At 37.0% G+C, this 12,719-nt stretch overlaps 1 protein-coding gene across 5 annotated transcripts; it reads left to right on the plus strand.

Moving 5' to 3' along the window:
- The first annotated feature begins 601 nt into the window (after positions 1–601).
- On the plus strand, positions 602–12,480 carry LOC110796967 (two-component response regulator ARR14). 5 transcript variants are annotated; one of them, XR_008926024.1, is made up of 8 exons: positions 602–967; positions 3,165–3,285; positions 3,701–3,895; positions 4,156–4,229; positions 4,370–4,426; positions 4,718–4,798; positions 9,452–9,512; positions 11,872–12,480. XR_008926024.1 is itself a non-coding variant. In XM_056834761.1 (4 exons), exons 1-3 carry the CDS (start codon positions 857–859, stop codon positions 3,874–3,876), a joined length of 336 nt encoding a protein of 111 aa, XP_056690739.1. In that variant the 5' UTR covers positions 602–856; the 3' UTR covers positions 3,877–3,895; positions 4,156–4,705. The 5 variants fall into 5 exon arrangements, 1 of the variants encoding a protein (XP_056690739.1); XR_008926025.1 differs by having other exon boundaries at positions 3,180–3,285; XR_008926026.1 differs by lacking the exon at positions 4,370–4,426.
- Positions 12,481–12,719: the final 239 nt, after the last annotated feature.

Consider the following 12,719-nt stretch of genomic DNA (forward strand, 5'->3'; position numbering starts at 1 on the left):
ACCGTTACCTGCAGATTCTTTACCACTTCTAAGAACTTACCAAACTGCTTGTCTAGCTTGTTCTTTAGCTGACGATGAGGGAAGAGAAGTTTGATAGGTGGAACTTGTATCTCAACTTTCTTCTCAACCCTTGTGCTAGCCTCCTTCTCCTTGACCACCTTCTCACTTTTCTCTGGCACAGCATCACTGACAGGTACTTCAACCTCTTCTTCAGTCATAGGCGGCCCATCATACTCATATCCACTCCGCAAGGTGACAGCATTTACAGACTCTCTGGTCACAGGCTGTGAACACTACTACAAAAACACCCTATGGAGTCGACCTTTTCGAGTCGCCTCAAATAAATAAGCGACACCTTAGATTTTAGAGTCTCATTTTATAGAGTAGGCAACGCATAATATTTGATAAAAGAATATAAAAAACTAAATAATAAGCTTTCGAGTCGCCTGCTACATTGCAGGCGACACGTAAACCATATGCGTCCCTTTTTATATCATAGGCGACTCTAAAAGTTTGAGTTCACGAGTCGCCTATAATAAGAAAAGGGATGTATACGGTTTACGTTTCTCCTGTTAAATTATAGAAGATGCGTAAAGTTTACACGTCACCTGTTCTAATACAGGCGACACCTTATATTTGGTTTTACGGGTCAGTTGTTACATTAAGGCGACACCATAGATTTATAAAATTAATAAATAAAAATTTAGTTAATTGGGTCTAAATTATCAGATTATCTATCGGCTGGGCCTTCACTTTCATTTTCAGTTTCATCTCAATTCTTAAACTCCCTCTCACCTTCCTCCTTAGTCCTCCCTGGCTCCCTCATACTGTCCCTCGCACTCTCTCTTCGAATTAGATGGCGAAGTTTTCTCTACGGCGGCAACCCATGGTGTCCGACCACCTTCCTCCCTTATCCGTTGTCGTCTTCAAGCTCCTTGTGCCCCGCGACGGCGACCAGGCTATGGAGGTTAGGGTTTCCTTCAAAAACGTAGAATAAGTTATTTTTTTAATTTAATTTTTTGTTTGATATAAAAGTCAAGAATTCATGTACATGTGAATTGTTGTAATTGGATTTCTATCACGTTGATGTTATCGAAAAGTTAGCGGCTATGATTCAAAGGTCGGTGGACCACTATGATCGACATTCAAATGTCATTAATGACAGAAAATAAACACAGCAGAAATTTTAACAATTTCTTCCCTTTTTGTTCGTGTCATTCTCACAAATTTCCCCTCGAAAATTACTAGATTGTATTGTAATGTTCAATTCTTGTAAATTGAGCTTTGATTTTTTATTGCTATCAAATTAAGTTGAGAACCTTTATCATAATGAGTAATTGTGCATACAAGAGGAAGAGGCGGTGGAGGGTAGGTTATTTTCTATGTTTTGTAGCTTAATTGTTGGGTTGCATGCTTGTTTGCCGATTCTATGGTTTCTGAGTTTTGGTGGTTTGAATTTGTATATCATAATGGAAATTTTGTTAGTTTGATTCATAATTCTATTTTCTGGAGTTAAAATATGTAGAATAGAGTTTGGTGGATTGAAAATGATTGTTTTCTGGAGTCACGACATAGGCAGAGTGGAGTTTGGAGGACTGAAAATTGTTGTTCCTAGAATCGGAAATTGTGTATATTAGTCCAGATATTGGTGTTCTAAATTGATTCCAAATTGAACCATATAGGGGTTGAGTCTGTGCTTGTCTATGAGCATTCACATGTTTGACATGATACCAGGTTTTTGCCAAATCCATGCTTATCTCCTCGTAGATAGCCTTAATTGCTGGGAGCATGAGAATTAGTTTTCTTGGACAGTTACATGCTATGCTAATTCAATTTGAAATTATTGAATTCTACACTTACAGCTTATAGTTAGCTTGCTATAGGTTAACCAATAATTGCTTTTGCGAATGGTTGAGACTTGATCACACAGTCACTTTGGATGAACAAAGCTAGTGGTTATTCAACTTTTGAACTCAGATGACCCTTTAATAGAAAGAGAATTGTGGTTGTGTAGTATATATTTTTTTAATCTTAATACAGCAAACTTATAGTTTGTGTAATTGTGTAAATATGGTGTCTGAAATTAGTTTGTTTATTTGATCCTCTGGATTTTTAACACAAACTTTAGAGAATCTGATGCAGTGACTATTTTGCATATGACTGTCAATCTTTCAGAAGTAAAATTAGACAACTTAGCATCATTTTAGATAAAAAATTTTGGAAATGTTTATTGTACTTGAGCCACTCTGTAATTCATATCCCAATTTATGTTCAGAAATCACTCAGACAAGTAATGTGCTTATTTATCTTTTCTAGTGGAGACACTTAATTTTCAAGAAACATGTATTTGTAAGTGCGTGCAGACTGCACTAAATGCATTATTTTTCTCATGTCTCTGACTCAAATGTGGTTTCTCGTTCACATTATTCCTTGTAGCTCGGTAGTTATTCAATAAAATTTCACGCTCGTTAGGTAATGGCCTTATGCACCATATTTGAAATGATATGTGACAGAGGTCCTTATTTTATCAACCTTTTTTTAAAATATTATAACACAAACAATTTGAATCTGTTGTCTAAAAATCCATATCCCAGTGCAAATGTGTGCTGCCGACCGGAAGGCTGTCATGGAGGTAGACTAAATATACTGCATCTAGTATCAAATAGTATGAACTATTTTAGACCTTGAGGATTTATCCATTACGTTCTGACATGCTTGAGCCTAAATCTGTTGAAACAATAAACAACACGATACTAGATGCAATGAAGGTATTACATTATTGTTTAATGCAACAAGTATTTGGAGATCAGTGTTTGTTGACTGAAGTTAACTGAAATATGTTTGCCAACAGGCTTCATATTCCGAGTTCATGGTCGATGCACAAACCAGTGCTACTCGTGGTATATTACTGACTTCTGATAAGCTTTAGAAAAATTTATGAATTGTGATTCTCACTTGTGAATGTTTGGCTATTTTCTGACGAGTGTAGTTGTCTACTGTGTTCCATTAGCAGCGTAGAAGTGAATTTTAACTTATAAAGCAACAACTTTCTCAATTTTTGATACTTGGTGTTTGGGGATAATTTTTTTGATACCTATTTTTTGTAGTATATTATTTTCTCTAAGACATTCTTTTAAACTGAAAATATTCTTTTTTATCAAAAGTGTTTTTGTCCACAGTTTCTTCTGTTTGGAGGATCTAGCTCTGCCCGAAGAAAGTACAATTTTAGACACACCAAAGTAGCAGCTACACTGTCTCCAATATTCCTATTTTAAAGAAAGACTGGTAAACTCTTGTACATTGATGTAAATTAGCAGACATTGATACAAAAGAACCTCTATTAAAATAATTCCCTACCATTTCATTTTCCCTCCTTACCACAGCTTTAAGTTATTTAAATGGGGTGACATGAATGAATAACTAATTTATGTGAATGTAGTATTTGCTAATTGGATATTGGATAGATTTTGACTTCTTATGCCTTTTGAGAATGAAGTATGCCAGATTTGTTTGTTGAAGCTAGAGGATTATAATACAAAGTTTATACCATTTTGACACTTATTTAGGAATGTTTAGAAGGTTTTGACTTGAAGATGGTTGATAAACTTTTATGATTTAACTGTTTCAGAATTTTGGATCGTAAATTAGTTAATTTTCCTTTTATTTGCAAAGTGAAATGTGGAAATTTTGTATGTTTCAGTTACCAAGACGAATAGAGCTGAATATGCCCTAAGTTTGCTCCGTGAGAAGAAGAACGGGTTTGACATCGTCATAAGTGATGTACACATGCCAAATATTGATGGGTTTAAACTCCTTGAGCACGTTGGGTTAAATAAGATAAATCGGGGAGCTGAGATGAAGGGGACCGACAACTAAAACAAGATAAATTCTCAAGGTAGATTCTTGATCTGAAACAATTACCAGTCAGCTTGGTTTTTTTTTTCCATAGCCAGCTCCGAGATTGGCTTGGAATATGTATGCAATGACTTGTGTAGTTTTTCACTGAGGTAGTGAGTAGGATGATAAGTTTTTCACTGACTTTGGGTGCTACCAAGTACCAATGAAGAAAGTTTAGCACGTAAAGATGATGAGAAGGTTTTTTGTCGTTGTCTATTGTTTGCGCTGCTCTTATTTCAGGTTATCTTTCTTCTGCAGGTTGGAACTTGGTTATGACCGAGGTCGTAACAATGTTGGATCATATACAGACCCCTCTTCCAATGCGTAAGAAGGTAATTACTTGGTAGAGCACCTCACTGAAAATACTTTCATCATTCACTTTGTTAAATCTTACAATGTTTCTGGTGCTCCCTGCTTATGAAACTCGTTTTCTTTGTTTGACTTGGGTGCATTTAAATTTATCATCTAAAAGTCAGGCTGCACATACCTGGCTTCAAATGAGCAAGAACAACTACTCGCATTATAGCAGGTGATTCTGATTAGTCATTTATGGGTTTCATGACTTTCAACACAATCTCTTTTCCATTGTCTTTTACTTCCTTTTAAGAACTGTTGATATATGTTGATGCATCCTGAATTATTAATCATGTGATATTGGGTCATAAATGCTTGATTAATGTATAGAGAATGGAAAGTCGACAACTACTAGTCTGCTTATCACCAGGTGGCCTATAGACTTTTATGATTTTATCATATCATTAGTTATCTCTTGTAGATTATAATTACTGTCATTAATTCTTTGCATTATCTACTGTTGTAGAGGGATATCATGAAGAACATGGAGTTGGATACCATAGTATGCTGTCTATGGAGAGTATCTTCCATTGTGGTTTAGTTTAAGGTAGTATTTGTTTGTTTTCTAAATTTTTTAGTCTCAACACATTTTTCAGCTGAGTATTTCAACTAGTACTACCATTAGCTATTCTTGAAAGCCTATTAGCTCAAATGGTAGAGCAATGTGCCACACACATATATGTAGGTTCGAGTCCTACATAGGCTGCAACTTATATATATATATATATATATATATATATATATATATATATATATATATATATATATATATATATATATATATATATTATACACATCGCCTCAAAAGAAGTAGGCGACTCTAAAGAGTACCATATGAGTCGCCTCTAACGAAATAGGCGACACCATAGAGTACTATATGCATCCCCCAAACTAAGAAGGCGACACCGTAGAGTACTATCTGCGTCGCCTAAAACGAAGTAGGCGACACCATAGAGTACCATTAACGTCGCCTCAAACGAAAAAGGCGACACGATAGAGCACCATATGCGTCGCCTAAAAATACAGGCGACATCATATATTACCATATACGTCCCCTCAAATGAAGTAGGCGATTCAAAAAAATACATACAAATTCGTAGATTTCCTCTTTGGAGTCGCCTCCAACATAAGAGGCGACACATAAACTGCCCTACATTGTCGGGTGATAGGCGACACGTAAAGTGGGTACCTATAGAATCGCCCCCTGTGGAGTCGCCCATGAGGCGACTCTATAGGTGGTTAAGAGGCGACTCCAAAAGGGTTTTTTGTAGTAGTGGAAGGGAGTTGACCTTTGGGTCTCTATGTAAGAGTAGTAGCCATTTGTGCCAACTGCTTATCCATGACCTTGTTATGAGCAGTAGAGCATCAATCTTGGCATCCTTTTCACTCAGATACCTCTGCAATTCCAACATCATATTCCTCATCTCTACAAGCATGGGATCAGATTGTGCGGGTTGAGGTTGTGGAGGAAAACCAGGTGGTCCACTAGACTGCGGGTTATAGTTATTTCGCGGTTGGTATGACTGTTGTGGTGATGGTTGGTAGGGTTGTCGTGGTGGCGGAGGGGGTTGAATCTGATGGGGATTCTGGACATTAGTACTCCTATATGATAGCATGGGGTTATTTTTGTACCCCTCATTGTAAGAGTTGGAGTACGGATTGTTCTGCTTGTAAGATTGGAATGCATTACACTGTTCGATTGAGCTCCTACATTCCGGCGCGTAATGACCTTGCATCCCACAACTATTACAGACATTGGAAAGCTGAACACTCATCGCGGCTACACTAGCGTGTTGGGTGGATTGGGACGATGCGTTTTGCATATTATCTAGCTTATGATGCAGGGCAGTCAGCTGAGCAGTAAGTTGTTCAATAGAGTTCATCTCATGCTTAACACCCCGGTCGGCAAAACCTCTAGGATTCCCATATTGGGCACTATGGATAGCCATCTCCTCAATTACCTCTAAAGCTCTAGGTACCTCTAGTTGCATAAACCTCCCACTAGCAGCAGAATCCAGAATAAGTCTAGACTCATTACCCAGACCGTTGTAAAACTGTTGGATCAAGAACCAATCATCCATACTATGGTGTGGGCACTCTCTCTGCAGATCTTAAACCTTTCCCAGACTTCGAACAAACTCTCGTCTGCTCGTTGGGTGATGGAAATTATCTCTCCCCTCAGGCGGGCTGTCTTCTCAGGTGGGAAGTACTTCACATAGAAAGCAAGAGCCAAAGAATCCCAATCAGTGATTTTCATAGCGGTGCGATTGAGACTATTAATCCATAGCTTTGCTTTCCCACTCAATGAAAATGGAAAGAGTATCTCCATAGTCTGCTCTGGCGTCAGATTCTTTTGCTTGATGGTGGCACAATATTGAATGAAAGACTGAATATGGAGGTTAGGATCTTCACCCTTTTCCCCACCGAACTGGTGTCTCTCAATCATATTTATCAGCTGGGGTTCGATCTTAAAATTCTCAACCGCAATAGAAGGCATGATTGCCTTTGGAAGCACAGACAGACTTGGCTTAGAATAGTCTGTAAGCCTTGGCACAGGTGTGGGTGGTGGTGGTGGTTGATCACCCATCTCTGAATCTGTATGGAATAGATTACTAATCAGATAATCGGATTCAGAGTCAGAACGGTCTCTCAACTGTTCAACGAATCTACGCCGTCTACGAAAGGTCCGTTCAGGTTCAGGATCGAACGAGGTCAGATTGCTGGTATGGACAGTCCTGGGCATAAACAAGGAAAAACTAGAAAACAACCGTGAGATCCGGTCGGGTTCCTTGAGAAGTATCAAACAATAATCTAGAAAAACAATTAATAACAGAAAATAAAACCGTTTCCCCGGCAACGGCGCCAAAATTTGATAGGCTAAAGTCGTATCACCTAATCAAAAATAAACCTAAGTCCACTAGCTAGGTAGCAAGGGAAGTCAGGATCGAATCCACAGGGAAACATGCGTTCTTTCTACAATTAATTAATTAATCTAGACTATTGGGAACAAGAGTTTGTTGATTGATGGTTTGCTAAGACTACGACGATAATCAAACAATTAAGAATAAAGATATTAAAGAATCTAGGGCATAGGTTCACCAACAAATAACAATCCAGGATAATGAACAATCACGATAATCAACAAAGTAATTAATTAGACTAGCATGCTCTCTCGAATCGATACTAATCATAGACTTAGAATTAACGGGCTCTCGCTACGTATTAACTCAAATTCCACCTATTGACACAAGCCTAAACATCAAATTGCATCTCTCGAATCTTAATTTTATATTGCAAAACTACCACAATTATACCTGCGCAAATCTAATTGTATAGTGAAATAAACCAATCAATAGGAATTAATTACAATGCCAACAATCACAATTATTCAATATCCCTTCATATTAATCATGGATCCCCAAACCCTAGAAATTAGACTACTCAAGCATATTAACGATAAACAAAGCAATTAGCATGATTGAAAACATAATTAAAGCAAAACAAATGATTGAAATAAAGAACAATACCTAATTGAAGAACAATGGCAAAGGAAAGCTTGAATTTTTAATGAATTTGAAACTAAGTGTTTTGAACTAAATTTGAGAGAAAACTAAGCTTAGGAAAATAATCTAAGTCCTTAATACTAGAAAATAAGATGTCCTACTAAAACATAAGAGCTTGGTATTTATAGTTTTTTCCCAAACTAAAATTAGGAAACCTGAAAAGAATAAGGAAAGACGCGCGCACAGCGCCTTAGGTTGTCGTCGCCCGGTCGGGCGGCTTTCCGCCCGACGGGCGAGAAGCTCGAAATCCGCCCGACGGGCGCAGGGCTGCCCACCGGGCGGAGGGAGACTTCTGGAAATGTTCTCCGCGCGCCCGGTCGGGCAGCTCCCGCCCGTCGGGCGGAGGGCGACTTTTGCTTCTGAAGCTCCTGATGGGCGCCCGGTGGGCACCAGGCGAGATCCCGCCCGTCGGGCGCCCTCTGCGACTGTCCCTCTGTTTGCTCGCCCGATGGGCGAGAGGCAATCAACCGGCGGAGGGCTAAGTGATCCGCCCTTCGTCCACAACACCGACTCTAACTTCCGGGGCTCAATCATGAATCATCTAAGGCTCCCGCAAGTCGACAAAAGTCGTCCCGAACTCCCTCGGGATCACGTAGTGGCCTAAATCATCAAGAAACGGGACTAAAAAGACCAATTTCTCACCAAGTATTCCTGGAACTCAAGGCACACTCAAATACACAGATTAGTACTAAAAACAGCCCCTAAGAGCTCATTTGACGCATAAAAGTACTAAGGGACGGGGGTGAAAACACTATATAAAACGCACATATCATGAGGTTATTTTCTATTCAACGACAGAAAATACGATTATCAGCAGCTCGCAGCGTGCACTCGTCATGCCCTGCGCTGCTGTTCTGCCTCTGATGTTACTGCGTCTCTCTTGCGCGCCCAGCCAGCCCTCGCCCTCATCTCTCTTGCGCGCCCTCGCGCCAGCCCCTCACCCTCGCCCCTCGTCTCTTGCGCAGCGCTGCTGCGTGCTCATCGCCCTTGCCGCGCACACACATACTCGATTGTGTGTGTGTGTGTTCTTGTTTTGATTCGTTCGTTCAATTCTTTCGCCCAATCACAATTAATTCGTGGTTGTTCCGTGCTATAGGCCGGATTCGTATAATTCTCTTATTCCTTACCTATTCTATTTCAATTCCGTATTTTAATTATATTATTATTATTGTTTTGAATAATTAAAATGCTGGAAAACAGTTAAGAACACCGTATTGTGATGTTTTATATGTTTTAATTCTTGAGGAGTATTTTAATTATTAAAGCATGAATTTTCGAATTTGTTTATTTAATAAAGGCTTGATTTTTATGGTGTTAAAGTGATTTTATTGGAAAATTCAAGTTAGGGTTTTAACCTAGATCTAATGGGTCAATTGATTAGCATAATTAGGTGATTAATTTAATTATGATAGTCGATTATATTTTCATATTTATAAAAAGGTTTAAAGTGTTGATTTTTATTGATTTTAAGGGCGGAGAAGTATGTTTTCGTACTAGGGATTGGTTTTGCAAATTGAGAAGATTAATTTATTAAAGAACGATTAATTTCTAATTGTTATCAAGGTTTTATATTTTATAAAGTTGCTGGAAATTTAATGAACATGGAAATAATTAAGGTTTCGTTATTTTGATGATAGGAGGTGATTTCTATGTGAGTGATCGCATTTGCAAAGTGGCCCCTACGCTTAGATATTCAAGGTACGTTCAAGTCTAGGGCGACCACACTAATTGTCAAGGGACATTACATGATTGCTTATGGATGTGAATTTTATTACGTGAACTTGGTGGATTTATATTTGATTTGGTGGACAATCATGTGGAAATTTATTATTGGAATTATTGATTCGTTCATTGAACAAGCATGTTGATACTATTGTGAGTATGAATTTCATTGTCAATCATGCTGTTCAATATTTATGCATGTATGGGTTGTTTCACATGCAAGGGATGGATTATTTATTGTTATGCTATTGTACGGGATGTCTAGCATACTTTTGAGCCAATTATTCGTACCTCGTTTTACTATTTATTTTACCAGATGTGAAGGGTTAGGTCAGAGCTAACCCACCACACATGTAGGGTTTAGTTGAGAATATTTTATATGAAATGAATTAGGATTTTGTCGTGCAAGGGCACAACCCTTATGTTAACAGGCATGATGTGGAATCTCACTTTTGTGAGAAGGACCTTGGTAGTAATTTCAATACGTCTTGATTTATTGATCACAAGTCCTAAAGGATTAAAATGAGATTGTTTTGTTTGTCGTTTATTAATTGTATGTATGTATGTGTGTTCGAGTCTCGAGTTCACCATTAATAAAATATTAATAAACGTAAAGTGCAACCAGAACAAGTTTCAAAACTCTTGGAACGTATATACCTCGAGTATGAACAATGGGGGAAGACTTGCCGGAAAACTCGTTCTCCAACTAATGATACAAGACGTTGTTTCATTTAATTTATGCTGGAATTCCGTCGGTATGGCCCGACACTCGGTATGGTCCGATTTTCATTATATTATTTATTATGGTGTTTGGTGGGCTCCCAACACCCTTCCTTCATAGAATATTCTTTTGGCCCGTTCGAAGCTTATTCTAATTAAATTGTGAGTCAAGAGTCGAGTCAAGAGTCGAGTCTTGTATTCATGATTTGTTTGTTATTTATTAAATGGCTTTTGCATGTTGATTAGTATTTTAGCGAGTGATACATGTTTATAGTTTTATTTCACTCTAGCCTTGTAAGTACTGATCTTTTGCTGACTACGTGCTTTGTGTCTTTTGGTCATGGCCTTCGCCTTAATGCCCTATGATGATCCATCATTTGAACTTGCATTGTTGGGGAGTAGATTAATTTAGCAGGATGGTAGATCAAAGTACGATCGAAATCATGTAGCTTGGGATGATTGAGAGTTGCATTCTTTTGTGCTTTGAAACTATTTAAATTATACTTTAATTATGTTTTGGAGTTTATGGATTTTTAATACTTTGGTTTTGGGCCGTTACGGTTCCAACTTGTAGGAGGCCTCAATAATTGTTATTTATGTTGGTTTAAAAGTTAGTTGACATTAATTTCCGCTGCGTAATTCTGGTACTAGCCTTAACCGTTATCATGGTGGCGGTAATACTTTAATAATTCCTTTATTTTAAGTTGGAAAATGGTTTTATAAAGCAAGGAATTATTAGCTTGTTACAAAGTGATATTCAGAAGCCTAAGGCTTCTTTGTAGTAATATATACTACAAAGTGGTATACTAGAGCTTAGTTTCATTCCTTCTTTGTATTAAGCAATACTACAAAGTGGTAATCGGAGACTAATGCTTCTTTGTAGTAATTCATACTACAAAGTGGTATTTGCGGAACTTTAGGATTTTTAAATATTATTTTCCTAAAGTCAAAACGTATTATTTTGAGTACTCAATATTTTAAGGGTCAAATACCAATTATTTTGGGTCGTTTGAAATGAGTTGAAAAGTTTGGATTATTATTTAATTTAATTAATTTTTTTCCGAAATTTTTATTTATCCGAAATTTTCGAATTAAATTCGAATTATTTTTATTATTTTCGGATTATCTTTTATTTAAATATCCGAATTTTATTTATTTATTTATTCGAAATTTTTTTTCGATTTTTTTTTAAAATTTTTGAATTTTTCTTTTTTTATTATTAAATATCCGAAATTAATTTATTTAATTAATTGATAATTCTTATTAATTTTCGATTTTAATTAATTAATTTATTTAATTAATTGATAATTAAGTTAGGAGTTATTTCTTAATTAATTTCGAAAACTAATATTACTTCCAAGTGAGGAATGGGTAGATTAAGAAGGGCATATTAGTTAAGTATGCATTTTATGTGATTATGTGATTTATTAAGTGCTACGTATGTGTTTTGACCATGTTTTATCTTGCTTTGTGTGATTATTTGCATCATAATTCATGTTGAGCATATACTTGTGCATTGAAATTGTATGGCTCCACGAACTATTTATTGTATCCTTTTTGGGTTGGAATTTCTTTGGGAACGCGTTAGTAAGACTTTTTAGTTGTGAATTTTCAGGATTTAAGATGCTACCTTCTAAGTTCTCAAGTCTAGGATGCCTAGAGAAACTGGATAACGAGACTCCTCATATGTATGTTCAGAAAATGGTGTTTGCTTGCTACTACTTTGCTTCAACCAAGGATATGCCACATCTTAGGCAAAAGGATATGATGGCTAGTATGGTTATTCATTGCTTGCCCCATAAGAACCCTTACATAGACCTTAAGAACAAGTTCAATGACATGCACTATAATGATGGTACCGCTAATTGGTACAAATATGGGACTGGAGATGGTAGGTGGAAGTATGATACTGAAGTTCTCACTACTATCTTAGAGGTTGCTGAGAATAGTTATGAGGATGGAAAATACTCTGCGGGTCTAGGTATGGGCTATGCAAGAGAAGAAAGTGATGGTGAAGATGGCATGATACATGATGAGCAAGCTAATGATGTTGAGAAGGATGATGAGATGTAGTTGAGATTGAAAAATCCTGTAGTTCATGAACCAACAATTGAGATATCTAGTGGATTTGAGGATGAGCTTGAAGAGAACAATGTGTTTGATACTGAGCCACAACAGGATGATGAAGCTAGGGATGAAGATTTTGATCCGGAAGAAGACTTGGATGATCCTAATGATCAAGACTTTACTCCAGAGCAATACAAAGAAAGAGATGATCGTCGTGATGACATTAGTCTTTAGAGAAATGTAATCCTTAGTTATTTATTTATTTGAATAATAAAGTGGCAAAGCTACTATTTATGGTTATTCGTTCAATTATGGTTTGGAGAAATAAAAGTAATGTTATTGATGGATGTAAGACTTTACCATTGAAGTATTAATAAAAGCATCAAATTTCCTTTT

The sequence above is a fragment of the Spinacia oleracea genome, chromosome 1 (genome assembly GCF_020520425.1).
Source record: "Spinacia oleracea cultivar Varoflay chromosome 1, BTI_SOV_V1, whole genome shotgun sequence".
In the NCBI taxonomy this organism is placed as follows: domain Eukaryota; kingdom Viridiplantae; phylum Streptophyta; class Magnoliopsida; order Caryophyllales; family Amaranthaceae; genus Spinacia; species Spinacia oleracea.

What these genes read in the sequence shown, in the direction of transcription:
- LOC110796967 (XM_056834761.1), top strand. Translation starts at nt 857, where the DNA reads ATGGCGAAGTTTTCTCTACGGCGGCAACCCATGGTGTCCGACCACCTT. An exon ending in ACGGCGACCAGGCTATGGAG is followed by an intron (nt 968 to 2,851) that starts GTTAGGGTTTCC and finishes GTTTGCCAACAG; the next exon opens with GCTTCATATTCCGAGTTCAT. An exon ending in ACAAACCAGTGCTACTCGTG is followed by an intron (nt 2,901 to 3,700) that starts GTATATTACTGA and finishes TGTATGTTTCAG; the next exon opens with TTACCAAGACGAATAGAGCT.